General features: G+C 33.9%; 2 protein-coding genes across 2 annotated transcripts; both read left to right on the top strand.

The window, feature by feature from the left end:
- Positions 1 to 1,024: 1,024 nt before the first annotated feature.
- On the top strand, positions 1,025 to 4,052 carry LOC135834853 (uncharacterized). The gene is made up of 2 exons (XM_065348827.1): positions 1,025 to 1,285; positions 1,453 to 4,052. Exons 1-2 carry the CDS (start codon positions 1,205 to 1,207, stop codon positions 2,902 to 2,904), a joined length of 1,533 nt encoding a protein of 510 aa, XP_065204899.1. The 5' UTR covers positions 1,025 to 1,204; the 3' UTR covers positions 2,905 to 4,052.
- Positions 4,053 to 16,985: 12,933 nt separating this feature from the next.
- LOC135834852 (uncharacterized) lies at positions 16,986 to 22,206 on the top strand. The gene is made up of 3 exons (XM_065348826.1): positions 16,986 to 17,346; positions 21,131 to 21,494; positions 21,572 to 22,206. The coding sequence occupies exons 1-3, from the start codon at positions 17,176 to 17,178 to the stop codon at positions 22,000 to 22,002; spliced, it is 966 nt and encodes a 321-aa protein (XP_065204898.1). The 5' UTR covers positions 16,986 to 17,175; the 3' UTR covers positions 22,003 to 22,206.
- The last annotated feature ends 5,558 nt before the right edge of the window (positions 22,207 to 27,764 follow it).

Genomic DNA, 27,764 nt, shown 5'->3' with positions numbered 1-27,764 from the left:
GTGGCCACAAAATGACTCATACCCACCAGCAGTCGATTCAATAGCGTGTTAAAATCGGATTGCAGCGTGAATTTCCGCTTTCCAAATTCATTTGATGAAATTTTGTGGAAATTTGAAGTTTCAAAAATGTGCTGGAGGCTCCAGAACTGCTCAAAATGGATTGAAATCGTTTTCAGTCGATTTGACAGGTCGAAAATAGAGTATGTCCCAAATTTCAGCTTTCTTGGTCAATTTGGTGAAATTTTGATTTTTTTACCTCATTTTTGGGTTTTTAAAAATTCACCAAAAATCGAAAAACATATTTCAACTGAACTGGTCGTGCTTATAGGAAATTTGACGTAGAATAATTTCAGTTTAATCACTTTTTTCCCTCTGACCCTTCATTTCGGCGATATACCTATCCGAAAAACGTAGACTGACAAAGGTTAATGACCTCATGCGAGGGTAGCAGACAAGTTGGGGTGTGCAACTTTGGTCAAAATATTTTCGAGTCTATCGTGAATCCAGTTGATGTTTTAAATTGTCGATTTTCATTTTTTAAAACAATTTTCATAAAATTGACAACTTTCCCCCCTCCTTATTAAGGGTGAAATCGCCATTTTGGGAAAAGCTGAATTGGTCATGCTGATAGGAAATTTAGCGTAGAACAATTTTTGTTTGGACATTTCTCCTCTAGGACCCTTCATTTCGGCGATACAGCCGAAAAACCTGTATCGATAAAGGTTAACGACCTCTTGCGGGGGTAGCCGGCAAGTTTCGAGGTACTTTTGATAGGTTGTTTTAGAGACCTATCCGAACAAATAATGTGAAATTCAGCTTTCCCCCAATTTTTTCGAGGTTTGACTAAAAATTTTGCTAAAATGACTAAGCGAGGGATACGAGTAAAAAAATGTAGTTTGCAAATACCTATGTAACAATTTTGAAAAAATATAAAATGATTTTTACGCGCATTTCAATTTGAAAAAAGTTCATTCCTATGTGGATATTATTTATCAGTTTTCTAATCGATAATATTTCAATTAAGTTCTTATCAAAGTTGACTGTGCTTTAGCATTCTGGTGTAAGCATTGAATGGTAGGATTTTCTTACAATCCGAAATATTTACTTACAAATTAATCTTTTTGTGCAAGTTTTCCAAAAAAATTCGTGAATTTAATCACGATGAACAGTGAACAGCTGAACTCAAAGACATAAGTAGTGTAAAATGTTACGAGTTCATCTTTTAGTCTCCATTCTATGTTCATTTTTATGTTTGAATTTTTTAAAGAGGATTCCTTATATTTTAGTGAGTATTAATCAATTATAAATTAAGGGAAGTTTTGAGTTCTATCGAGTGCAATAAAAAATCAATCCTCTGAAAAACTCCTGAGAAAGCGTTTTCTCATCTAATCTTCGTGCGATATTTTTTCAATTTATCACAATAAATTTATATCTAATCTTATCAACTTACAGAGCGACTCAACAAACACACACGTCGGTCGATGGCGCGACAAACCATCAAAAGTGAATCCGGCAGAACAGCGAATATTTCTAGGACTAGAAATGACCGACTTCCTGGAGTTACGATACTACAACGACATAGTAATCGACAGAAGTCTACTGATTCTGGAATTTCTCGAAGAATACTCTCAAACGTTTCTCATCACCAGACCCAGACAATTCGGTAAATCGATAAACTTAGACATGCTGAGACGATTTTTCGAGCTCGAGCTGGACCCCAAAGGATTCCCATTCTCGCGCCAGAATAAAGTAAATTATCGGTTCTTTTGCGGCGGTTCTGTCATGAATTTGAAAAGAGAGAAGAAATCATTAGGCCCTATGAAGGTATGTTACCTGGAGAGTGTTATGATGGAGCAAGGATATTATCCGACCATTACCATCAATTTCCACAACGTATCAGGTTACGATTACGATCACGTTGTGAACACCTTATGGTACGAGGTGTTCAAGAGCCATTATTACTTGAGAGATTACTGCACGATGAATTTAACCGACGGAGTCGAGGATACCGATAAAGAACGCATATGGAGGTATTTTTACGACGAACAATTCCGCAAAGCTAATATCAAAATGAGTTTGTACTTCTTGACCAAAATATTATACCAGCGATTCAAACGAAAGGTGTTCGTATTCATCGACGAATACGATACCCCCCTACTCTTCACCCATCTAGATTTCAGGGAAAACAACAGGACTCAAGATTTACCCAGAGTTCACGAACTGATGCATGATTTGTTCGAGAATGCTTTCGTAAACAACCCTTTCCTACGCACTGCGGTGATCACTGGTACTCTTGTAGTCAGAAACGCATACATTTTCGACAACTTCACTAATTTTCACCATTATTCGATATTAGATGAGAGATTCGCCGGATATTTCGGTCTGACTCAAACAGAGATTCGGGAAATGCTGAATAAAATACCCCCCATTAAGACATCTCTAAAATTGATCCTCAGTTATTACGGTGCTTATAATTTCGCCGGTGTTGAGATATTCAATCCTTACTCGATCTTGAAATGTGTACATAAAGACAGAATTGGTCGTTACTGGATCAAAGAAGATCAACCGGTTGATATGAAACACGCTTTTTTGAACGATATCAAGCAATTGGCGGCTGGCGAAAGTATCGTCAGCAAGATTTACCAAGAAGTCGACTTCGATGATTTAGACAGGCCTGAGAATGTATTCAGTTTGTTGCTTTATACCGGATATTTAACTGTGGTGAAAAAAATCGCTCATATGACGTACGAGATTAAACCACCCAACGAAGAGGTTAAACAGATGTTTCAGATGGTCGAAAGGAAAATCCTCAAGAACGAGAAAATCAAACCTACTACCGGAGGTGCAATAACCTATGCGGTGAAAAGTTATACAGCGGGCATGTTTTGTGATCCACAGGGATAAGATTTGTTTTTGTATTTACCCATATTTATCGAGCTCAAAATTCTGCGACTTTTACGACTGCCAAAATCAAGGCCATTATTTTTGCCCTGCCAAATCGATTGGAAACTGTTTCAACCCGTTTTGAGCAGTTCTGGAGCCTCGAGCAGATTTTTCCAACTCAAAATTCCCACAAAATTTTATCAAATGGAGTTGGAAAGAAGGCGAAATTAATTCTGTAAACTAATTTCAATACGCTGTGAAGTCGACTACAGGTAAATTCCAAGTCGTTTTGGAGCCTCCATGGAGTTGGAAAACCGAAATTAATCCTGCAAACTAATTTCAATACGCTATGAACTCAATTGCAGGTGAATTTCAAGTCCTTTTTGGAGCCTCCGGCGATTTTTTGAAAATCACTGGAGCCTCCTGCAGATTTTTGAAACTCGAAATTCCCACAAAATTTCATCAAATGGAGTTGGAAAACCGAAATTTACTCTGCAAACTAATTTCAATACAATAATATGAAGTCGACTGCATGGTGGTTTCAAGTGGTTTTGAAGCTTCCGGATACTTTTTGGAAATTTCAATTCTCCTGAAAACGCCATGAAACCTTACAAAAAGTCACTGGGTGCTCTCCAAAATTACTTGAACCCACCTGAAGTCGTCTTCAGAGGGTGTTAAAATTGGATTGCATAGTTAATTCCAGCTTTCCATCTCCATTTCGATGAAATTTTATGGGAATTTTAGCAAAAGATCGGGCTTTTTGGCAACTTCTGACTAAAAAAATGAAACATTGGTCAATATAGGTACCTATTTTTGCAAAAAAAGTGGGCTTTTTGAAATTTTTTGCAAAAGCAAACATTTTTAGAAATTTTTTGCCAAGAAGACGATTTTTGGTAATTTTGATAGCAGGCGAGACTCTTTGCTGTTTTTGGCAGAAAGCAAGACAATTTTTTTTTTCAAGCTGTAGGTAATAAGGTCTAAATTGGGAAAAATCAACCGTTTGAAAATTTTCAAAAAAAGTAAATATGTAACTTCAGTAAGTAATCAAAATTTTGAAAAGAGTGGGCGAGTCCTGTATTTCAGGTACAATACATTACTAGAATTATGTTTGTTTACAGGAATTAAATAATAGGATGATTACTAACCAAAATATACCTACCTATTTATTGCATGAATTCTTTTCAATTTTAACTGAATACCTAATGCTCTATAAATATTTAACTTCCCAATGAGGATCTGACATTGAATGTGCTAAATAAATGATCGTAGAAATTTTTCAGACCGAATTAAAGTGGGTAAATGTATTTTTGACAATTACCTATTGCAAAAAAATAGGTACATACCTGAAAAAAATCCTCAAATTGAGCCTGAGGGAAAATGAAATTAAAATATGTACAAATCGAACATCAATGAATTTTTTCATTAAAAATAATCCAATCATGTCTTATAATCACAAAACCAGACTTGAGAATCGGTTGGTGAATTTTTTTTTTTTAATATTTTGTAAGTACCTACTAAAATAAATGTCTTAGTCTAATCAAAACATAAAAATACATCATTTTTGGAATGAAGAGATTATTTTGGAATATTAGTTACCATCTTTAGGCCATTTTGCGAATTTAAAAAAACCAAAAAATCAATACGTTTTTCGCGATTTTTTTCGATTTTTTGAAAATTTTAATAATGGCCAAAAAATTTCCCACAATAGATTCGAAAATATTCCCCTAGTTTCGAAAATGATATTTTTCGATGTTTCGACTTCATTAATGTGAGATATCTCGCGAAAAAAAAATAGGTATTTAAGAACACAACTTCATGCAAAAATTAGCTACTAGAAAACTTTCAACTGCTGAGTAGACCCCCCAAAATGGTCTTGGTCGACGCAGTATCGCCAGTATCTCAAATACTCTCTTTCGAATATGGGTCATTTTCCCCAAAACAGGTGGGTGCTGGCTGGAGTATAAAAACACTGATTTGTTCGAAAATGTCCCCTCTGTGGGGACCCATATCACTCTTCCAGGGGTGTCTCTGAAGCTCTGAAGCTACCAAATTATGTTTTTGCTCACCAGGTGCAATGCATCATGCCCGGTGGATGTCAAAAGTCATTTATTCGCTCAAAATCTTTTTATTTAGAGAAGAATTCAAATTAATAAGAGAAAATTTCCATTTTCATCGTGAAAATTCATGTTAAAGCATGGTTTTCATCTCCGGTATCCGTAATTGCACCCCGCACTGATTTAAATTTCATCACAGAATTGCACATGTTTAGAGATATTGATGAAGATATCAGCAAAGCAGCGCTGGAAAAATTTTCAAGACATTTTCTAATAAAAATTTGAACAATATTTCAAATACTTACTCTAAGTTTACGCATAAGTACAAAGTGTTGTTGAAGAAGTAAGCAAGTTGTTTTATTTAAATCTGAAAAAGGCTCAGCCAGAGCACTATTTAAACATAAGTAATGTTAGTTTAACACCGCTTGCGGGGATTTTAGTAAGTATTTATTGTTAATGAAATATAAATTTCACGCCGATTCCACCATTGCCAAAGGAAGAGGAATTCGAATTGATTCTATGTATATTCAACCATAAAAAAACTGTACACCCAGCTTTCATGATCATTTACGAAATGCAACACCTATGCTATTTCTGGAACGTACCAAATTGATGAAAATAATCTTAATAATTGGAGAACGAAGAAGAAGGTAATTGGCAAAATTCATTTGTCTGGCGTTGTTGGCTCCATGATGCAAAAAATCAAACACCTCAAGATATAGGTACCTACGACGAAATCTGTACACGAATTTTCAAGTGCTCCTTTATCATTACTTGTATATGTGTGTACCAAAGCAGGAGATGCCGCAATAATGCATATAACTATACTTCAGCAATGGGAGAAAACTATCAGCAATGGATAAACTACCTAAATTGCCAATGGGATAATAATATCAAAAAGAAGCATTGTTCAGCTTTTTGACTATACTTGCAACATCATGCCAATTATTTAGAAATAAAGGTCATAGAATTTTTAAAGACAATGTTTCAAAAAGGGTGAAATCTTATACGACATCATGGCCTTGACTGATTTTATTTATGTACTCGTATGTACTTCGATGGAAGTTTGGTTCCAGGGCCAAACGAAATGATTCCAAGGACTACTAAATAGAGAATAGTTTTGAGTAAGTAAGTAAGTAATTTTCATATTGAATGTTTTCTATATTTGCAATTAAATTTCTATCATAATACTGTTATGTTCTTAATTCCTCTCAGACACCAGAATTCTTTGAAATATTCGGTGAATGTAAGGAGTATATTTTGTGAATGTTAATTTGGAAAACAAGGTAAATTTTGCATGGTTTTGCCACTGAAATTTGGTAGACATAAATTGAAAATTCCTTTCTTCGTCTTACTGGGTGATAACAATAACATATTGCTGTTAGGTACTAACTATGGTAAGTCGATAGAAAAACTAGGTGTAGTGTTGTACTTACCAGCAGGTAAGGCTAGTTGTAGACCCAGACGGTCGAAGATAACTGAAGAGTTAAAATTTTTAACTAAGCAGGAATATGAACAAAAAAAGTGTATAAATAGAGCAGTAATAGACAAGAAAGTGTAAATTTCTTTCGCTAAAATAGGTCGCCAAAAGATGACGGAACGTCTGGATGTGTTTGAAACAAACCTTAAGAGGTATTCGAATGATGCGGTAGGGGAGCGAAGAATTACGCAAGAAGAATTGGACAAAGCTTTAGATGAGCTTTTGCAATTCAAAGACACATTTAGTTGATGTCAGGGGAAGTTTAAAGTGGTAAAAGTAAAATTGAAATTTATCGATCCTAACAAATACCAAAATTGAAAATTTAGAGGTCAGAATTACATCCCCCCCAAACTACCAGTTGGCAAAAATAAGAAGGGCGCTAGTAGAAATGCCAGAACATGAGATAGCAGAAGAATCAGACACATTGAAACCAATCCTTGAGATAATAAGGCTCATGTTTCCCTTGAGTAAGCAATTTTTGTTTTAAATGTTATCCATAATCACGATTAAATTTCTATCATAAATCATAATTTTGCTGTGTTCTTACTCCTCTCAAACAACAGAATTCTTTAAAATATTTGGTGGATGTAAGGAGCGGATTTTGTGAATGTGAATCCAGCAAACTAGGTAAATTTTGCAAGCATTTGGCTGAGATTTTCAAAATTTTCAATGGTAAAACATTATTTCAGACTTGAGAGAATCGGTTTTTTGGACCTAAGTACATTTTTCAGATTTTAAGGACGTCGTTTTCTAGAAAATTTAATTCAAAAAAAAAAAAAGAGCGAAGTTAAATACCTACAAATAATTGAAAACCATGACAGTTGTGACGACGATGCCAATTTTTTAGAAATTTTCCTGTTTCCTGGAGAAATCTATATACAAAGCTGTAAGTTATTTGTGTGGTTTGGACTATTTTTGGGTGAATTTTTTTTCTGAGAATTATGTAAAATATTTCAAATTAGTCAAATCAAAGCATCAAAATACATCATTTCTCGAGTGAGGAGAATATTTTGGAATAGAAGTTGCAATCCTTAGAACATTTACAAATTTAAAAAACCCAAAAAGATTCAATAAGTTTTTCGCTATTTTTGTTGATTTTTCGAAATTTGTAATAATGGTTTTAAAAAAGTCACTATTGGATCCAAAAATATTTCCTTAGTTTCAAAAATGTTATTTTCTGATGTTTCGACTTCATTAATACATATGAGATATCTCCCGAAAATTTTTTTTAAAAACACAACTTCACACAAAAATAAGCGATTATAAAATTTTCAACTGCCAAGTAGAACCCAAAAAATGGTCTTGGTCGATGCATTTTCTCAAATACTTACTTTCTTTTGAATGGACCATTTCCCCAAAACAAGCGGATGCTGTCAGATTTTTTCAAAAATGCCCCCTCTGTGGGAACCCACATCACTCTCCCAGAGGAGTCTCTGGAGCAACCCTTCAGTGGTAGGCGTTCACAAAAAAAATTCCAGCTAAATTGGTGCACATTAAATAATCACTAATCAGTGCCTCTTAGTCCCTCTCCTTTATGTTCTTATAGGATTTAAGAAAGGATTTCACAAATGAAATTAGCGAAAATGCTATTCTGATATTGTATGCACTATTAAATGGATATGTGATTGGCTGAGTGCACAGATAAAGTCTTTCTATAGGATGAAATCGGGTAACCTGTACCCTATGTGATGCTAAATAAAGTGCAGCTCATTCAAATCTTTGATAAAGATCCGAACAAGAACAGTTCCAGAAATGTTGTTGAGGAAGTAAGCAAGTTGTTTTTATTTAAGAAGAAGTAAGCAAGTTGTTTTTATTTAAATAGGAAAATGACTCAAGGCCTAAAATTGTAACGTTATGTTAGTTTAACTCAATCGCAGGGATTTTTGTAAGTTGGTATTTGTTGTTCATGAAATAAAAATTACACACAGATTCCAGCTTTGCCAAAGGAAGAGGGAATTTGAATTGGGAATTCACGCAGAAGCGTTTTTTTATATCCCGGTAGAAGTTTTCCAGTCATAAGATCTGTAAATACGCCGCAGTACCTAATACAATTAGAGGCGCAGGCGAAACTTCGTATCATACCAGAGCATATTTTCGCCTCACGATGGACCAAATTCTTACGATATTATGTTTGAAAAAAGATACGAGTCGGAAATAGAAGTACATACATAGGTACACTAAAAATGTTTAATTCTATTCCAGTGTTGTTGTTGTTTTTTATTCTTAGAGGGAAATTCAGGGTGCTTATTTGCAGAGAAACCCACCTCAACCTTTGACAGCTGTAGCACGCGAACTTCAAGATGTGGATAATGCTTTCCGTAGTCCACTATATTCAACTTGTATCCTGATCCTAATCAAAATAATGAAGAGTAATATACCAATCGTACCTTTGGAAAGAGAAAAAAATCCTGAAAATTTGATTCGCAAAAAATCAGAGTTTATTTATAATCAAGTTTCGAAGCACAAAATTTTAATCCAATTTTGCAAAATACTGAAAACGGCTGAAAATGAATAGAAAAAAATCAGCTTTATAACCTCAAAAATAGTCTAAATAATTATGATATTTTTTTTTTTAAGCAAAAAAAATAGGAAATTAAATTCTCCAAAAATCACGAAGAAAGTTTAATTTTCTAAACCCCAGCCATTTTGAAGTATAAAAGTTTGAAAAACACAACTTTTGGATACACTGCATTAGAAACTATCCCATTTTCAACTTTCCGTTGCAGCGCCATGCAGTGTAGTTGCCGTGACACAGTTAATTACCAATGTAAAGCGAAATCTCGGACCAACAAACCATCCCTGGACCTAAAAAAAAAGGTAGGTCGTTTTTTTCAGATTTTGGATATGTTGAAAAAACAATAATTTCAAGCCTATTGAGCCCAAAAGCCTGCTCGATATACCTAATTTGGTCAAGGCCTAGGCAGGATGCGTATTATTTTTTGCAAGTAATTTTCCCTGACTATTTCAGGTTTTCCTGACCAATATTCTATACTTACCCCATACTTTAATCAAAGAAGAAGTTTCGGAGGGGAGTGGGGGTAATTTTTTCATAACTTTCTCTTCGAACCACTCCTTCAAATGCAAAAAACATCTGAAGTTTGATTATGGACCTAGTTGAAATTTTGTAAATTTTAAAAAATAAATTCTTGTGTAACTTTTCAAAATGAGCGAAAAACGTTATTTTGTGAAATTGTCCAACTTTGAAAATGAAGGAACCAGAAACAATAGTTTATAGAAATTTTTGGACATCCTTGAAAATTGATTTGCTTGTAAAGCCTTCAAAATTTCAGAGATAGAACAGGTTCTCTCACAAAACAGCCGGTGTTTCTCGAAAACATGTACCAGAAATCATGGTCGAAAATGGGGTCCAATATGGGGTCCAATGAAAACGAAGAGGCTGTATAAACCACTGGTGTCAACCGCCACTGAATCCAGCCGACAGTACATTTCACACCTCTAATGGAAAAATTATGTTGCGATTGGAAAGGTACCTCTTTTGATCATTTCAACAGACACGATATGTTATCTTATCTCATACTGGCCTTGAGACATCTGTGGGAATTTGCCATTTACCTTTCAATTTTGAATAAATTACCCCTTCCGACCGGCCTTTAAATTGATTGAACTTTTTTTCAAGAGTCGCTTACGACTATGACTTTGATGATGATGATGATGAATCTTGATGAGGAAATTGTTTGGCCTATGCAGTCAACAGTATTTTAGACTGTGAAGTAATAACAACGAATGTTATTTTCATTTCAGGTGCAATTTTTATTTGACTAATTACATTTGGCATTTTAATATATCAACTAATTAATGTCAAAAAATCATACAACGGAATTGACAATTAACTCGGTAGGTGAACCACCATATGGTGATGTGTTTCGCGGGCAGGGCTGATTGCAAGAGAGTTTCAGCATTTGCTTATTGCCCATTGGATGCATTAATGGCTTCATTGCGCAATGAGTTCAATTTTTTTTTTCAAACAAAAACTCATTTGTGGCATGATTAGTAGAAAAAATTTAGATTCAATGATGAATCAAGATCATTCTGTTGAAAAATGATTCATGATCACACTCTTGCTGATTAAATAATATATTTGTAGCTCTAAAATTTTCTTGTGAGCATATTTCTTTATCAATCGTTATTGTGGGTTGGGGGCTCCTACCCAAAATTTAGTTGGTGAAAAAATGATAGCAGATTCGCTAATAAAATCTACCAGCGTATATTTTTACATTGGCCAGTCAATGGATTTGTTTTTGGAAAGGTAGCATTCTTAGCTGGCAAAAATTTATTTGTCGAATCCGAGCGAGCTTAATCTGATCCTGATGAACCAGATGCTACCAATTCATTCTGATTCAAAAAATGATACCTTACTGCTGAAAATGAAAATATGCCGACTAGTAGCTCATCAAAGATTGGTTGATGATTCTAAAACTTAAAGTTATACATTTTTTTAAAAAAAGTTCAATTTAAACTATTTATTTGCCTTTTTTATGTATTAATAAACCTCACGTGGGCGATAAAATTCCTGCGTGTATACCGTTTGAGCTGGACCGATCTTCTGATTGCTTGAAAGCTATACATTAAAGATTGTTCGTACAAGTTATTTTGGATGAAAGTTGAAAGTATTAATTGAATAATTTTATCAAAATGGAACGTGTCGCGGTTATTGAGCCTGAATTTTTAATACGTATCCAACGTGGGACAGTAAGAATACTGGGAAATTTCACAATTGGAAGTCTCGTTTGACTAATACATACGAGTGATCTCTCCGTTTAGGTTCCAGAACCCGTAAAGGTGAAAACCCAGTAAATGAACTAGCTGAAACTGAGGCTGAGGAAGCTAGTGTTTATGGAGAGACACAATTTCCGAATGAACCAGCGGAACTTCATACGATCATAATATTATGCTAATCGCTAATTGCAAAATAGTTTTTGCATTTACTTTCACGGCTTCACCATATTGGTTGACAAATCTTGAAATTTTGCGAAGTCATCCAGTTTTTTAAAAAAGCTCAATTTAGATGAATTGCGTATCAAGAGAACATCAGTTGAGCGTGAGCCGGAAGATCTAGTAAAGCAGAAAGATTGCACTGATGTCTGTAGAGACAAACCTGTTGTATGTACGTATATGTACTGAACTTCCCAAAATTTTAAATCTTTTGGGTCTCTGCCTTCATGACGTTTGTAATAAAGTTTTCAACCGTTTGTTTGCAGGTGAAAGTTTGAATCTCGTATTGGAGATTTTGTAATCCTGAATTGGCCACTTAAAGTTCAGGCGTTGGTGAAAAACGTTTCATTGCACCAATTTTCAGAATTGAAAGTGAGAAAATCTGTGGAAGCTTTCCAGCATTTCAGAATGCGAAAAATCACTACGATATCTATGGTCACATATTCAGCAAATTCAAATGATATTACCAAAACCCGAAAATTTATTCACGCTCAAAGTTTTTTTTTGCAAACGTGTATTTTAGGGTGGTCCTTAAATACATGACAAAAAAAGAATCGTGATTTTATTCTGCTCATAGCCATCAACGTAGTGACCTCTGGTAAGAAGTTTATTTTTTATTTTTTTATTATTTTGAAAAACTCAGTCTGCGGCAGGCCTCTCAATTTTCAAAACTTTTCAAAAATCCAGCTTCAAAACAGAATTTTTAAAATTCAAAAATTTTCAAGTTCTAACACGTTTAAAATGTCTCTTTTGAGTGAAATGAACTCTCATGAAGATTAACCCACCCCTAGAAAACCAAGTCGGTCCCCTAGAACATTAAATTTCAGCTATTTTAGAGAGTCAGCTTGGTTTTCAATGAAGGGGGCTTAAATCGTCATGAGAGTTTATTTTACTCAAAAAAGACTTTTTAGAAATAACCTTAACAAAACTTGAAATTTCAAAATTTTTAAAAATGACAGATTGAGGGACCCACCGCAGCTCGAGTTTTTTGAAAATGGAAAACTAAATAGGGAATCATTTTCTCATCAGAGGTCACTGCTTCGGCGGTTGGGAGGGAAGAAAATCTCAATTTCGAAAATAAGGACCACCCTAGTATTTTGAAAAATGAAAACCATACGTAACTTGTAAAATTTAATCATAGGTATTTTAAATCAAACGAACTCATCGTCAAGAACCCAGGCTGCAAACATATCTATTTGTACCACCAGGGTTGCATCATCAAATTAGTCGTCCACCATACAAAGGAAGGAGAAACTATTAAAGCGAGAGTGCCATGGCAACACGAAGTAATTTAGAGCTATTAAATATCGAATTGCATTTCAAATTTAAAAAATTATTCGAATACTTTGTTTTAGTTTTACTCGGTGAGTAATATTTATTGTTGTTTAGCAGTGAATTTGGATGGTACAATTTTGGAAACCGATCACCCATGGTGCGATTTAGGAAGCCAGTCTCCTAAATCATACCGATTTTAGAGCTTTGCTAGATTGTTGATGGAAAATTTATTTTTGAAGTTGGAAGCATGATTCTTGAACCATTAAATGCGCAAGATTTCAGGCTATAATCAACAATTTAAAAAAATTAAAATTAAACAAACTGACAAGTGGTACGATTTAGGCAACATAACCATCTCCAGGGTGTCGACTATTTTTGGCAAGACATTTCCACTGACTTTTCCAGGATTTCCAGATCAGTTTTCCATACCATTTTTTCCAATTTTAGCCATTCGTTTAATTGAACAATACCTAAGTTCCAGAGGAGGGAGTAAGTACTTTTTTTCAAAAGTTTCTCTTCAAACTGAATAATTCTTCGGATATAAAAAACAGCTCAATTTTGATTATCAACTATACTATTTAAAAAAAATGTGAACACGCAAGCAGTGGCTTCGCACTCCAAATTCTCTAGCGGGGGGAGGGGGGATTTGGTACAGAAATGCCGAATGAAAATTCAAATAGGCCGCGTCGAGAACTGACGAGGACTCGAGGTAGATATCATGTTGGGCCCCATTTCTAAATCAGACATTATTTTTAGGTTTCTGAGAGGGGAGGTGGTGCCGCGGTGTCGAATGAAAATTTGTGGATTGATGTGGTAGAAAAACATCAATTTCGCCAATTCATACAATATTCATAGATATGACTTACAAATTTTTTTTGGTCAGGATTTTTGGAGGCCTAAAATGTGAAGTAAAGCTCAAAAATTTTCAATATTTCTCAAAAAACCCGAATTTTCATTTCTTGAAAATTACTTTCATGAGTTTTAATTATATTTGTTCGCTCAACAATAAATGATTACAACTCTTGATTAAATTACCTATTTACAGGAGCATTTACTGAGGTTTTAAATTCTGTTGAGAATAAAGTTGCAATACGGTTTTAAATCCAATTTTTCATATTTGAAACAAATTTTTCAAAATACAGGGTGCCCAGAAATATTGAGTACCCCTAAAAAAGTTTTCTACGTACTAAATACTTTGGTTGGTCACAGTGAATGATAATAACGATAGCACATGATTGGTTGTTGGACTGGAGAGATAACATTCCACCAATCACATGCATCTATTTCACGTTGCCAATCTATATTTTTAATGAAAAACTTTTTTAGGGGTACTTGATATTTCTGGGCACCCTGTATTATTGAGAAGCTAATCTTACATAACATTTCGTTGTAAATGAGTCATGTTTTCAAAAATCAGAGACTTTTTCAAGAACAATAAATACATAATACGAATGTCCAATACTTACGGGAAAACCAGTTTTTTCAAATAAACGATTAGGTAAGCATAAGAATTTTTAATTTTTTGGCAACTTCTATATTATTTCTTTTAAAAAAGAATGTAACTACACAATGACGAAATTTAAACACCTGTGAGTAAGTATTTTTCACCAGGATAGCTCCTTTGGGCGGATTGTGAAAAATGTTGAATTTTGACCAAATTTATCGGCGACTTTCATTTTGAGTTGAAAACAATCAGAAAAACGTTTTAGTTAAGGAAGTGCCCCTGAAAGGGAGATGTGAGTCTTCAAAGAAACGGAATTTTAATTTAAAAAGTCGTTGTTTTTCGGCTCTAGTCCTCTACCCAACCCGTTTTGGAAAAAATATCCCAGTTCCAAGAGATAATACATATTCGAAATTCTGAATCGATCTGGTCCATTATCATCAAAATCTAAAATCACTTTTAAATTTCTTCTGAGCGGTTGAAAATTTGCAAATTGCTTGAATTTTAGGATAAATTCGTGTTTTTAATGCATTCATAAAGAGTGCCAAAACATCAAAAACAGATGATCAATTTCTGAAAATGAAGAAATAATTTTTTTTCTAATAGAGTGGAGCAAATGTTTCGATCATCAAGTAAATGTAGGTTCCTATCAATATTTTTTTCTGGTCAGAAAATTGGCTTCACTGCGTTTCAAAATATTTCCCAAGTTTCAGGAGTAATGCTTTTTAATGTTTTGGAATAATTAATGCAAAATATTTGCGATTTTCAAAATACAAAATTTACCCAAAAATAGATTTGAAAATTTTCATTGGTCAGCAGAACCCTAAAAGTGCTTTTGGATTTTGATGGCTATGGCCAAGATGGACGCAAGATCTTGAATACCTACTTATCTTTAAGAACTTGGCCATTTTGTCCATAACAGGTTAGGTAAGGGTTAGAACGAAACAATCGCGAGTTTTTTTGAAAATGTCTTCTCTTTGAGAACCCATATTTCTCCTGTAGGGGCCACCTCTAAGTTGAAAATTTTTCAGAGTGACTTTCAACTCAAAATGAAAGGTTTCCCTGAAGTTGGTAAAAATCAGCTGACTTTTTTTATTCAAGATCCACTTCAAGCGTACCCATTAGATATCATTTTCTTGTACCTAGGTCTGAGTTTTTAACATTTTTTCCTCAGACTATAATTTCAAAAAACAGAAATTAATTGACTAATTATTTTAATGTTTCTAAGCTTTTTGAATCATTGACTTATTTCTTTCGATTTTTTTTTTTTTTAAATATACTTTGAAATTATAGACAATTTTAACACCTCCAATGGAAGAAGTAATGGTTACCTTTTACAAATTCTGTTTCGAATTCAAAACGATGTAAGTATAGTTTACCTACGTTCGCTTTTCGACAGTTATTCTGCTATTGATGTGAAATAAATGGAAAACACTGGAACTATGTAGGTAGTTGAAGAAAAACAATTTGTTATGCTTTGTATAATCTTATTTATTTATCTACGTGTAGTTTAATTTCATTATAGGAACGAATCTGTATCATATCGATTTATTAAACTTTTCCCTTTCGATGTTACTTTTTTCCTAAACATATTCGTCAGGTAGTTAATGAGATGGTCAAGGTTACTCAAAGTGTGGTTGGATGATTAGATCGTTCTGTATGTGTGTTTTTTGTTGGTGAATTTTATTATTTATGTGTTTCGTAGAATGGGATTTGGAATTGGAATATCGAAAGTGAGTACTACATTTTCTCTGCATGAAAAGGAGCATTGGGAAATACCTACGCTGTTTTGGAGCCTCCAGCGACTTTTTGAAAATTACTAAACAGAGTATAAAATCCAAAATTCACGCTCCACTCCAACTTCAGCACGCCATTAAGTCGACTGCTGGTTGGTTCCAGTCATTTTGGAGCCTCCAGCGAGTTTTTGAAAATTACTGGAGCCTCCAGCAGATTTTTGAAACGTGAAATTGCAACAAAATTTAAACTTTCTCGTTCCATTCAAAACGAGTAAAATGTTGTGAAAATTTCGTGTTTCAAAAATCTCCTGGAGGCTCCAGGAATTTTCAGAAAGTTGCTAGAAGCTCCAAAATGACTTGAAGAAGATTGAAGTGCAGATTTTATTTCGGCTTTCGTTTCCGACTCCACTTGAAGAAATTCTGTGGGAATTTCAAGTTTCAAAAATCTGCTGGAGCCTTCAGTAATTTTCAAAAAGTCGCTGGAGGCTCCAAAACGACTTGAAATCCAATTCCAGTTGACTTCGTGAGGTATTTAAACTGGCTCGCAGAATAAATTTCGTATTTCCAGCTATATTTTCAGGTTCCGAAAATATGCTGGAAGCTCCAAGAATTTTCAAAAAAGACACTGGAGGTTCCAAAATGACTTAAACTCACCAGCAGTAGACTGAAATTAGTTTGTAGAATGAATTTTGGTTTTTCAACTGCATTTGATGAAATTTATAGAAGGAATATCACGTTTCAAAAATCTGCTGGAGGCTCCAGAACTGTTCAAAACTGTTTGAAATCGTTTGAAATCGATTTGTCAGATCGAAATCTCAAACTCGGCTTTCTAGGTCAATTTGGTGAAATTTTGATTTTTTCCCTCACTTTTGGCTTAAATTCGATTTTTAAAAATTCAGCTATAAAATCAAAAAATGCACTTCTGACCTACTACAATCCAAGCATACCCAGGTATTTTTTTTCAGGTGAAAGATTTAGAATTGACACAATTTTAGGAATACATAGGTGTAGTGTGCAAAATCGGCAAATTCTCGCCAACGCGAACGCGTTCAAGATGAATCCATGACACTGATGCGTGGTTTATCGAAATTAAGTCATGTATAGCGATGATGAATCAGTTTATGTTTTATTGGCGTGACGATCTTCTTTGTCTTTAATACACGAAGAAAAACGAATTTAATTTATTTATACGATCATCACTTTCATTATTCTATAAATAAAGTAATAAATAGCCGGAGCGATTTTCACATTATCTTAGTTCGTACGATGAAGATTAGTAGTGACGAAGGAGTATGAAAATTAGTGCATCGATTTCATCCACTGCGGCTAGTGTTGTGAGTTTTCGCGTCAAATATGTACATTTGTTCGTCGACTATTTTGTATTTTTCGGCAGCGGTGGTTTTTGTACAAGTGTGCGGTGAAAATAGCAATAACGGTACCAATAATGCTACGTCAAATGGTTCCGGAAATGTTACCTTCGAGGAATCCAAGTTTGCTAAATTTTTCAAAAAAACTCCCAGTCAAGTAAGTGAATCCTAGTTTGCTAAATTTTTCAAAAAAAAACCTCCTCGTCAAATGCTATAAATTTTTCAACAAAAAAAACTCCCAGTTAAGTAAGTGATTTTTTTTTGTTCGATGTGATTCATAAGCGAAGTTATCCCATATCAAGTCGGCATGTGAGGTGAAAAAGTGCAAATCTCGAAATTTCATCAATTATTGATAGATAATTTTGAGACTTTTTCCTCCATAAGGAGCAACCCCAGGTGTTCTTACGTCTTCAATTTGAACGAGTCTGAGGTTTTTGAATATAAAAATGTGATCTCAACTTCCCCATAATCTGAAAAATTTCAGCTATCCAAATTGATATTTGGCGAATGTTTGAAAATATAAAATTGAAATTGACTATTTTCATAGTGATTTATACGTACTTTTTCAAAGTATTTCTACAGTAAAAATTATGAAAAATTCACCACAAGACCAGGTGGCAATACCAACTTCCTCGAACTGAATTTCACCATTTTTAGTCATTCTGAAACCTCCAGCAAAATTTTCGATTTTTTCATAATTTTTGAATACCTATCTCCAGAATAAGGAGCTAAAATTAATTTAGATGGCTAAAAATCGAGTTGCGGCTGATCCTTGATTTAATTTTTAGCTGCTGAAATCAATTTCCCCACCTAGAAAAAAATTAAAAAATTCGAAAGAAATTGAAAATCGCGCTAAAGACTCCACGATGACAGAAAATAGTGAAATTCGATACGGAATACTTTTTATTAGTTTCAAGGAACTGATTTTCATCATTTCTGTTGAGAAAATACGTACTTATTTAAGAGGATTATTTTTCGAAAACGATCAACTTCAGATACTTATCTGTAAATTTGCCAAAAATCAATTTCAACAGCTGAAATTTTTCAGGTGGAAATTATAAACCATGATTTTCAAGTATCTTGCTCCCATTCAAATCGAAAAAGAACGTTTCGAGGGGTTCTATTGTTGAAAAAAATTGCACACATTTTTTCCCTAAAATGGCTCTCGTATTTTGAACTTCTTTTCGCTTTGTTGTTGTCAGATTTTATAAGAAAATGATTCACTATTTTTTTTTTTTTTACTTTTTTTCAAGTAAAAAAAATTACACTCGAGGCCCCCTCTCCCCCGTTAAAAAAATTAATAAAGCATTTTTTTAAAAAAATAGGTAGTTTATCCAAAAATATCTCAATTTTTCGCCAGAATTCCTCTGAATAATTCTCTTTCTAAGGAACCCTCTTTCGTTGGTCCTACTGGGTCTATTTGTATGGTGCCTATATCAAAGTTGGGAAAAATAAAATAAATAAGGAATAAATTAAATCGCTATAAATTTTTGAAAATTTACCATACTTATGCGAGAATTTTAAAAAACAATCTCCTTTTTCAAGAAAAAGCTATTCTTGGTTCCTCAAAATATTCTGGCCTACTTCAAACATCAGAAAAAGTGAAGAAAAAAATCAAAAATTGTACGTAAAGATTTTTTGAAAAATCTATACATAGAACGTATAATTATTTGTTTTTTCAATTTTGAGAGGCTCCAATGAAGAGAGTTGACATTGTTTGGGGAACCGAGGAAGATTTTCTTTCTCAAAAAGGGTTATTTAGAAGAATTCTGGCAATGCCAATTTTCAGAAAAATTTTCACTGATTTACTTTATTCATTTCATTATTACTTGCACGACATTTTTTAAACTGTACAAAAGTAGAGCGAAAGATCCGGCAAAAATTTATCACCTGCCAAAATTTCAAGTGCTCAAGTGCTTTTTTCGATTTTTGGTGAATTTTTGAAAATCAAATTCATGCCAAAAATGAGGGAAAAAATCAAAATTTTATAAAAATTGACCTAGAAAGCTTAAATTTGTAATATACCCTATTTTCGACCTGCCAAATCGATTGGAAACTGTTTCAAGCCGTTTTCAGCAGTTCTGGAGCTTCCAGCAGATTTTTGAAACTCGAAATTCCCACAAAATTTCATCAATGGAGTTGGAAAGCCGAAATTCATTCTGAAAACTAATTTCAATACGCTACGAAGTCAACTGCAGGTGGATTTTAAGTCGTTTTGGAGCCTCCAGCGACTTTTTGAAAGTTACTGGAGCCTCCAGTAGATTATTAAAACTTAAAATTTCCCAAAATTTTATAAGCTCAATTCTCTTTTTAAAATTTATTATAGCAACGTTGAGGGCCGGAGGCAACTAGCCAATAAGAGACGTTCTTGAAAATGAGAGTTCTTCATAAAAATTCGGTCACAGAGAATGAAATTTTTTTAAAAAATGCTACCACCTCATTTTTCATTCAGCTCTTTGATTTCACTTGACTCTAAGGGGAGGCTCGACCGCTCCATACAAATGGATCAAAATAGCTAGGAAGATTTTTTAAAAAGAGATTATAATACCTACCTATTTAGAAGAATTCTGATACAAAAATTGAAAAAAATAGGATAAAATGAATTTTGTTTCTTTTTTTTTTCATTTTTTCAACTTGAAATTCTGACACGATTCAATTCTCAGTTAGAGGGCTAAATATTTCAGGGATTTTCATTTATTCAAACCAACAAAAGTGTAGGAAAGGTGGGTGAAAGTTTGAAAAAAATGGGGACAAAATACAAAAATATGAATGTGAGCCACTCTATTGTCCACTGCTCACTTGGACGATGCGGAGAAATTGTCGCAATCATGCAATAAATCAAATTATGTATTTTCAAAAATGCTGCAGAATGAAAATATTACATTATTTATTTGATCTGACCCCTCACTTCCCCCACAGACCTTCTATATCAGGATTAAAATTTGAAAATGAAATTTTTTTGGACTTTTACTACTTTGGGGAGGTTTTGGGAGCAATGGGTGAGGTCAATTCGAAAAACTAAGGCTATATTCGTGTTCAGCAATATCGAAAACATACCATTTCATGTGTCACACGAATGAAACCATATTTTTTTAGGTTACCCCCCCCCCCCTTGGGGAGATTCTGGGGGCCGTGGATAGGTCCAATTAAAAATCTGACGTCATATTCGTATTCAGCGTCACCAAAAACATACTATACTCGTATCATGTGTCGCACGAACAATAACCACTTTTTTGAACTTTTACCCCATTTGGGGAGGTGCTGGGGGCCGTGGATGGGGTCCAATCGAAAATCTGACGTCATATTCGTGTTCAGCGTCACCAAAAACATACAATTTGATATATCACATGCCCAGATTTTTTTCGAAAGTTTTGCCCAAAATTGGTGGTGGGGTGATTCCCCTCCATTAGGAGATCCCATCTCGAAACTTAAATATTTCGGAAAAACATCAAAAGGTTCATCTGTGGGCATTTTTTCAGAATTTTAAATGGTAGCTTTCACTTACAGCGCCATTTTGAAATTTGAACATTCTGTTTAAAAGTTCAACTTTCAAATTTTGAAAATTTCAAAATGCTTAAAAAGTTCAAAATTGAATGCCCTTTCGAACTGTGAAATCAGTTTTGATCAAAGTGTCATAGCTTTGGAGGAATGCGGTGCTGAAGTTGAGTACCTCGAGACAATGTGAAAATAATGGAAGCCCCCCCTCCACTCACCCCCTGAGGGAGCTGGGACCAAACTGATTGTGGGTTTCTTACTTACAGGGTGAGTAGATATTGTAAAAAAAATTCAAGCGAAATCGAAAGACATGACTCAAAAACGTCGGTCGAATTGACATAAAATGACCCAGAATTGACCTGGAATGACACCCTCCCCCTCCCCTCCATATCAGTGTTTAGTCAGCTAGGAACTTCCATAGTGATCGTTCTGTAATTTTGTTGCAGGTAATAAATGAAAAATGTTCCAGTCAGTATTCGCTAACGTGTTTAAAAATCGATATCAGTAAATTATTAGATAAATTAGAATCGGCCAAAAGCTTTCAAATATTTCCCGGCGTATCGTTGATCACTTCGGAAAACAGTCGCTCAGTCAACAACAGCGTGGATTTTCCAACCGATGCGGCGGTTTCTTGGGTTCGATATGGTAACAGTAGCAGCGAGTTAAATTCGTACTTGAAACAAAAAGTTGGCAAATACTTAGGATCTTTAACGGTTCGAGTGAATTTGCTGGACAATCCTATCGTGGATAATTTGAAACAGCTTACATATAACGCCTTTGGATATGTATTTCATCCAGTCGAAGAAACAGGTATACCTACCTACATATAAAATTTGGAACACTTTTCATAATCAATACCTGAATTTAATCCATAAATAAAATTTCAGGAAGGAGTAAAAAACACGGTAAACACGATCATCACGCTGCCATGTGGTCCGCAGCTATGCTAGCAGCTCTTGGATTATCCGGTCTGGCAGCCCTGGCTGGAAAAGCATTCCTAACCGGAGCTCTGGCTCTGATATTATCAATCGCTTGTTTACTCAAAAGCTGTCACAGAGGTCATAAAGCCTCCCATTATGAAATAATCACTAAACCTGCTCATTTGCACTCTGACGTTGAACATATCGGTTTAACCGCCGGATTAAGCTCGCCTTCTTATACAAGTTATGCCAGACAGCTAATTCAGGATCGGATTATTCCTGCCATATTGGACACAGAAACGTCCGACGAGAGGGAAATGGAAACTAAGGTTATTCCGGTACATGCCTATCAATTGTCAGCTAATATTCCTCAACATCAATTAGTTGGTCATCGGTGATGATCATATTGTGCCTTAGTTATCTATCTTTCGTTTCGTTTTATTATTTATTTTCGTGTTGCAGGTTCCTTTTATTTGTTTATTTATTTAAGTAATTTATTTTATTTATTTTGCGTATAATAAATGTACGTTGTTTTCTTTTCTTTTCTTTTCGATGCTTAATTCGCTTGTTTAATTGCATTTTTTTTTTGTTTTTTTTTTAAATAATCATTTTAAAATACATGAAACATAGGTACCTACGTAATAATTATTTCAGATCACCCCGATGAGAACAGAGAGGCTGTATAAACCACTGATGTCAGCCTTGACTCAGCCATTGTATTAAATAAAAGAAATGATTAAACGGCGAGCATATAGATTCAATTAAAATAAATTAATAAACGAAGGTCTGATTGCAAGAGAGTTTTTGCATTCGCTCATTGCCTATTGGACGCTTCAACTCAACTACTTTAATGCACAATTATAGTTCATTGCGTAATACCTATGTTCAAATTATTTTTGTTTTCAAACGAGAACTCCTTCGTGGCATAATTAATAAAATAACCACACGCAACAACATCAATTTAAAAATGAATTCTTCACTTCTTGATACATAGAAAAATATCCGATTTACATGAAATTGAAAAATTATTTCAATTTAGAAGAAAAATCAATACCAACTGAATCAAATTACTATCTGGTTGAAAACACTCATATATGTGAAGAATGAAACCTAGAAGTTCAACGTAGAAGCACCCAACAAAAAGGTTTTTCAAATAAACAATTAGGTACCTAAGCATAAAAATTTTTAATTTTCTGGTAACTCTACATTTTGAAAAAAAAAGAAAGTAACTGCACAATGAAGAAGTTTTAAAACCTGTATTTCTCACTAGGCGTATCTTCCTTTGGGTAGATCGCAAAAAAGAAATGTTGGAAGAATTTTCACAAAATTTATCGGCGACTTTCATTTTGAGTTGAAAATCACTCAGAAAAACTTTCAGTTATGGAGGTGCCTCTGAAGAGGGATAAACGGAATTTCCAAAAAAAAAATGGTCGTTTGCCCGCTCTAGCCCCTACCTAACCTGTTTTAGAAAAAATAGCCCTGTTCCAAAAGTCAGCATCTGAAACAATTACAAGTTTTTCGAAAATGCGTTCTCTTAGGGGACTCATATTTCCCCTCTAGGAGCACTTCCAAGCTTAACATTTTTCTGAGTGACTTTCAACTCAAAATGAAGGTTTCCACTGAAGTTGGTGAAAATCCTCTGACTTTCTTTTTCGCGATACACTTCAAATGAGACTTCTTGAATACCGACTGCCAATTTAGGATTCATTCTGAAATATGAGCAGTGAAGATATTTTGTTTTAGGACAATGCTGTCGACTTCTTATACGTACCTAATCGGTTTTACCCATGTTTTATTGTTATTTCAGATCACCCTGATGTGAACGAAGAGGCTTATAAACCACTGGTGTCAGCCTCCACCGAATTCCTTAAATGAAAGAAATAAATACGTAAATAAACGAAATCTTTGAAATCTCCTCCCCGGGCCTCGAGGTCTGTGGATTCCCTGCGAAAGATTCCCTACAGTGAGATCATCCATTATAACGATAAGAGAGTGAAGAGGGGGCTGATAACAAGAGAGTTTCTGCATTCGCTTATTAAATTCAATCATCACTTCTTGATACAGTAAAAATTGCTTAATGTTATAACGTTTGTGCCAGCCCATTTTAATAACATTAAGCGACTTATAACACAAACCGATTGAACAAAAAAGTGATTTTTCCAAAAATTTTTATATAATATGGTCAATTTTTTACTAAATATGTAGTCATTGTACTAAAATTTCGCAAAAATTGCGAGAAAAAGTATTGAAAATAGGTTGAAACTTCAAAAAGTTATGAAAAAAGTATCAAAAAATGATGTCAAATCAGAAAAAAGTCTGAAATTTCAAAAAAATGAGGCAAAAACAGGGTGAAAAAGTGTTAAAAACATTTTAAAATTGCATAAAAATGCGAAAAACGCTTAAAAATCACTTAAAAGTTATAACATATCCGATGCTCTAATTACAATAACCGATGGAATTTCAATGTAATGAGATATAAAAGATCGGGACCGGATGATTTTAATAACATAAAGCGATTTATAACATTAACCGTTATAATAATAAGCGATTTTTACTGTACATAGAAAAATATCCGATTTGTATGTAATTGAAAATTTATTTCAAATTAGGAAGAAAAATCAATATGAAGAGAACCAAATTGCTATCACGTTTAAAACACTTGGCTATCTTAACCCTTTCGCGCCGGCTGGGACAGAATACGAGTATGTCCCAGCAACTTTTAACAAATCTGCTGGGAACTTCTGGGACACATTTTTCCCGCGCACTGGGTCCCATCAGTAGAGTAGAATGTCAGGAATCGAATGAGACCACTCCCAATTTTTTTGCTCTTGTTATAGCAACACTGTGAATTATTTTTTCCGCAAAAACGTGTTTTTTAGCAAAAATGTGTTTTTTTAGCAAAAATGTGAAATCTGAGCAACCAGTTGGTAGTAATTAAAAATGTATTGCAAACATAGGGAGTGATTGTGCCCGGCAACGAATTTATATTTGAAACTAGATAGAATAAGCTACATTTTGGTGCAAAAAAAAATAATTTTTATTTATTTTTGAGGGAGCAAATTCAAAAACAAAAACATAAATAAGTTTTATTCAATAATTTTTTGATATTTTTGAGCTGTTTTGGGTGTTATTTTTTCAAGAAATCGAAAAAAGGACTTTTTCAGTCTGTCAGAAATGTTTTTCTGCATATTATGTCCAAATTTCATCGAATTTGATGCATTACTCACAGAGAAATCCTCTGTCAAAAGAAATTGATGTCTCAATTTTGGTAAAATTTCATAAAAATGTCAATTTTTTGAAATTTTAAGATTTTATTAGCAAAAGTGTGTTTTTTTGAAAATTTTTCACATGAATTTTTGCATACTGAAATGATATTATTGGTATTGTCCCACTTGTCCCAGCAATTTTCGCAAATTTTAAGCACTGCTGGGACATATCGCACCTCGGGAGTAATAAGGTCACATCTCAAAAAAGTGAAATTTTACAGGAGAGTGATGTTCTTTTTTTTTAAAACTTGATTCATTATTTTTATCAACTTATAATTAATTGTGAGGAATGAATAGCACCTCATTTTAAAGATCTGGTATCCTACCTTGATTTAGCATAAGAACACTTTGAAAAATAAAATCTTAAAGAGGAAATATTTCAATGTTTGGAAAACATTTTGAGTTAGAACCTTTCATTAAAGTTGATGTGGAGGCGAAAGGAAGCGTCCAAAAAAAATTTCATTTGAACAAAGTTGTAGAGAATTAAATTTCCAATCGACATAATGTCGTTAGTTTTTTTCTAGAGTGCTTAGTTTTTGAGTTTTTCTCAAAAAACTAAAATTTCATGATATGTGCAAATTCATTTTTCTGAAAAGTGATCAATTTAAAAAAATTTTTCCATTTGGTACAAACCAATAAAAAATGCACTCCTTGTGACTATTTCTAACTGACAAACATTCAAAACAATCAAAACTATTTGTTAACACTTTGTATGTACAAAATTTGCTCAAAAAAGGTGGAGTTTTTTGAGATGTGACCTTATAACTCCAAACAACTTGCAATGTTGTTGAGATTTTGAGTTAGGCCATTTGCGTTTTTTACAAGATCTAGATAATGTATCCAACTCTAAGTGTAATTTTTGGTTGAGGGGGGTCATACAAACCCCAAAAATGCAAAAACATCAAAATCAATATTTTTTGAGATGTGACCTTATTACTCCCAAGGTGCGATATGCTGTCCCGGGACAAATTTTCAAAGTCCACGGCTGGGACATACGTGTTCCCACCTCAATATCTTGAGTGTGAGTTGAAGAAAAAATCTGTAACAAACTTATGTTGCTTAGAGATGCCCAAGGAACTATTTAATGTAAAAAAATTGGATGTGGGATGCAAAACCAATATTCAGCGCGAAAGGCCGTTTTAAAAATATTCTTTGTGAAAAAAAAAACGTAAAATTCTAGTCTTTTTCTGAAAAAAACTAGAACTGTTTGCAATTTTTTGTAAAAAGCTCTTGCAAATTTGTACTTTGGGAGGCATAAAAACCATGTTCTTTTTGCGAGGAGTTCATTTTTTGAATTTAAACTTGATTTTTATGGAAATGACGAAATTCACCCTCGGAGGGTTACTTCTGGACGAAATACAGTGATTCGCGCAAATTTTTAAAATTTCCTCACAAACGAGAAACTTTGGATTTTTGGAGCAAATTCAAAATTCTGGAGAAATTTAAAAATCGCGCTGGAGGCTCCAGAATGGCTGGAAATGGTGAAAGTTGGATTTGGTTTGAGCATTTATACTGATCAAGCACGTACGTTTTTTTTAAAAAACATAAATTATTAGATACAAGAAACAGTCATTTTTTAATTTTCAAACGTTCTCCAAATATCGATAATTATGTTGGGCAGCTGAAAATTTGGTTTTGGGGGTTTTAGACCATGCTCCTATCAAAAATCGCAGGCCCGTTCAAATCGTTGACGGACACCTCAAGAGGTTACCTTGTTACACCATACTAGTTTCCAACGGCGGGGGGGGGGGATATTCTTATCAAAAAATTTTCATCGAACTGAATATATCATAAAAATCAGGGTTGCCACTTTTTTTCGTACAAAAAATTAGCTCAAAAAGTTTCAAAACGTAGTTTTCACATCGTTCCGACTCTCAAAAATGCTGAAAAAATATGTTATGGACAACTTTCTATGCTGAACAACATATTAAAAAGTTAGGATGGCATTATTTCGCAAAGTCGATTTATTAAAATGTAAAGTTTGCGAAAAAATGCGATTTTTTTATTTAAAACATGAAAAAAAGTTTTTATTGATGAAGTTGGACCCATTTGACCCCTACTTTAACGTATCTGTTAAAAAAGTTGAAAACCCCCTTTCATTCGATGAAATAAACTCATCAGTCATCACAAAAAAAAAAAATTAAACGAATTTTAATTTTTTTGCTATGAGTGTAATTTTTATCAACTTTTTCATGAAATACGTCAGAAGGAGCTGTCAAAATAAGACGACTGAATACATTAAAATTTTTTGATGTTTGAAATTGGAAATTGAATTTTTTTGAATTTTGATTTTTTTATGATTCGTTCATTTCATCGAATGAAAGGGGTTTTTCAACTTTTCAAACAGATACGTAAAAATGGTGGTCAAAATGGCCGGTCAACTTCACCAATCAAAACTTTTTTTCATGTTTTAAATCAATAAATCGTATTTTTTCGCAAACTTCAAATTTTTTAAATCGACTTTACGACATAAAATGCCACCCCAATTTTTTAATATGTTGTTCAGCATGAAAAGTTGTCCGTAATATATTTTTTTCAGAATTTTTGAGAGTCGGAACGATATGAAAACTACGTTTTGAAACTTTTCAAGCAAATTTTTCGTACGAATAAAAATGGCAACATTGATCTTTATGATATCACCAGAAAGCCTTTTAAAACCCTCAACTATTGGAAAAAGTTCCATTTTGGTAGGTATCACGGTTATCGAGTAATTCACTGCTGAAATGGATGATATTTCAAGTTCACTGAAAACATTAATACCCCCTACCAGTTTTTGAAAAAGGGCTATAGGGCTGCGATTTGCACCATTGGTCATACCAGACCTTCGGAAGGACTTTCCACAGGAAAAATTTCCAAAAAAAAAATCGCTGACACCCCCCCCCCCCCTCCTTCTT

The sequence above is a fragment of the Planococcus citri genome, chromosome 2, assembly GCF_950023065.1.
Source record: "Planococcus citri chromosome 2, ihPlaCitr1.1, whole genome shotgun sequence".
In the NCBI taxonomy this organism is placed as follows: domain Eukaryota; kingdom Metazoa; phylum Arthropoda; class Insecta; order Hemiptera; family Pseudococcidae; genus Planococcus; species Planococcus citri.
This window is presented reverse-complemented; position numbering and strand designations above follow the sequence as displayed.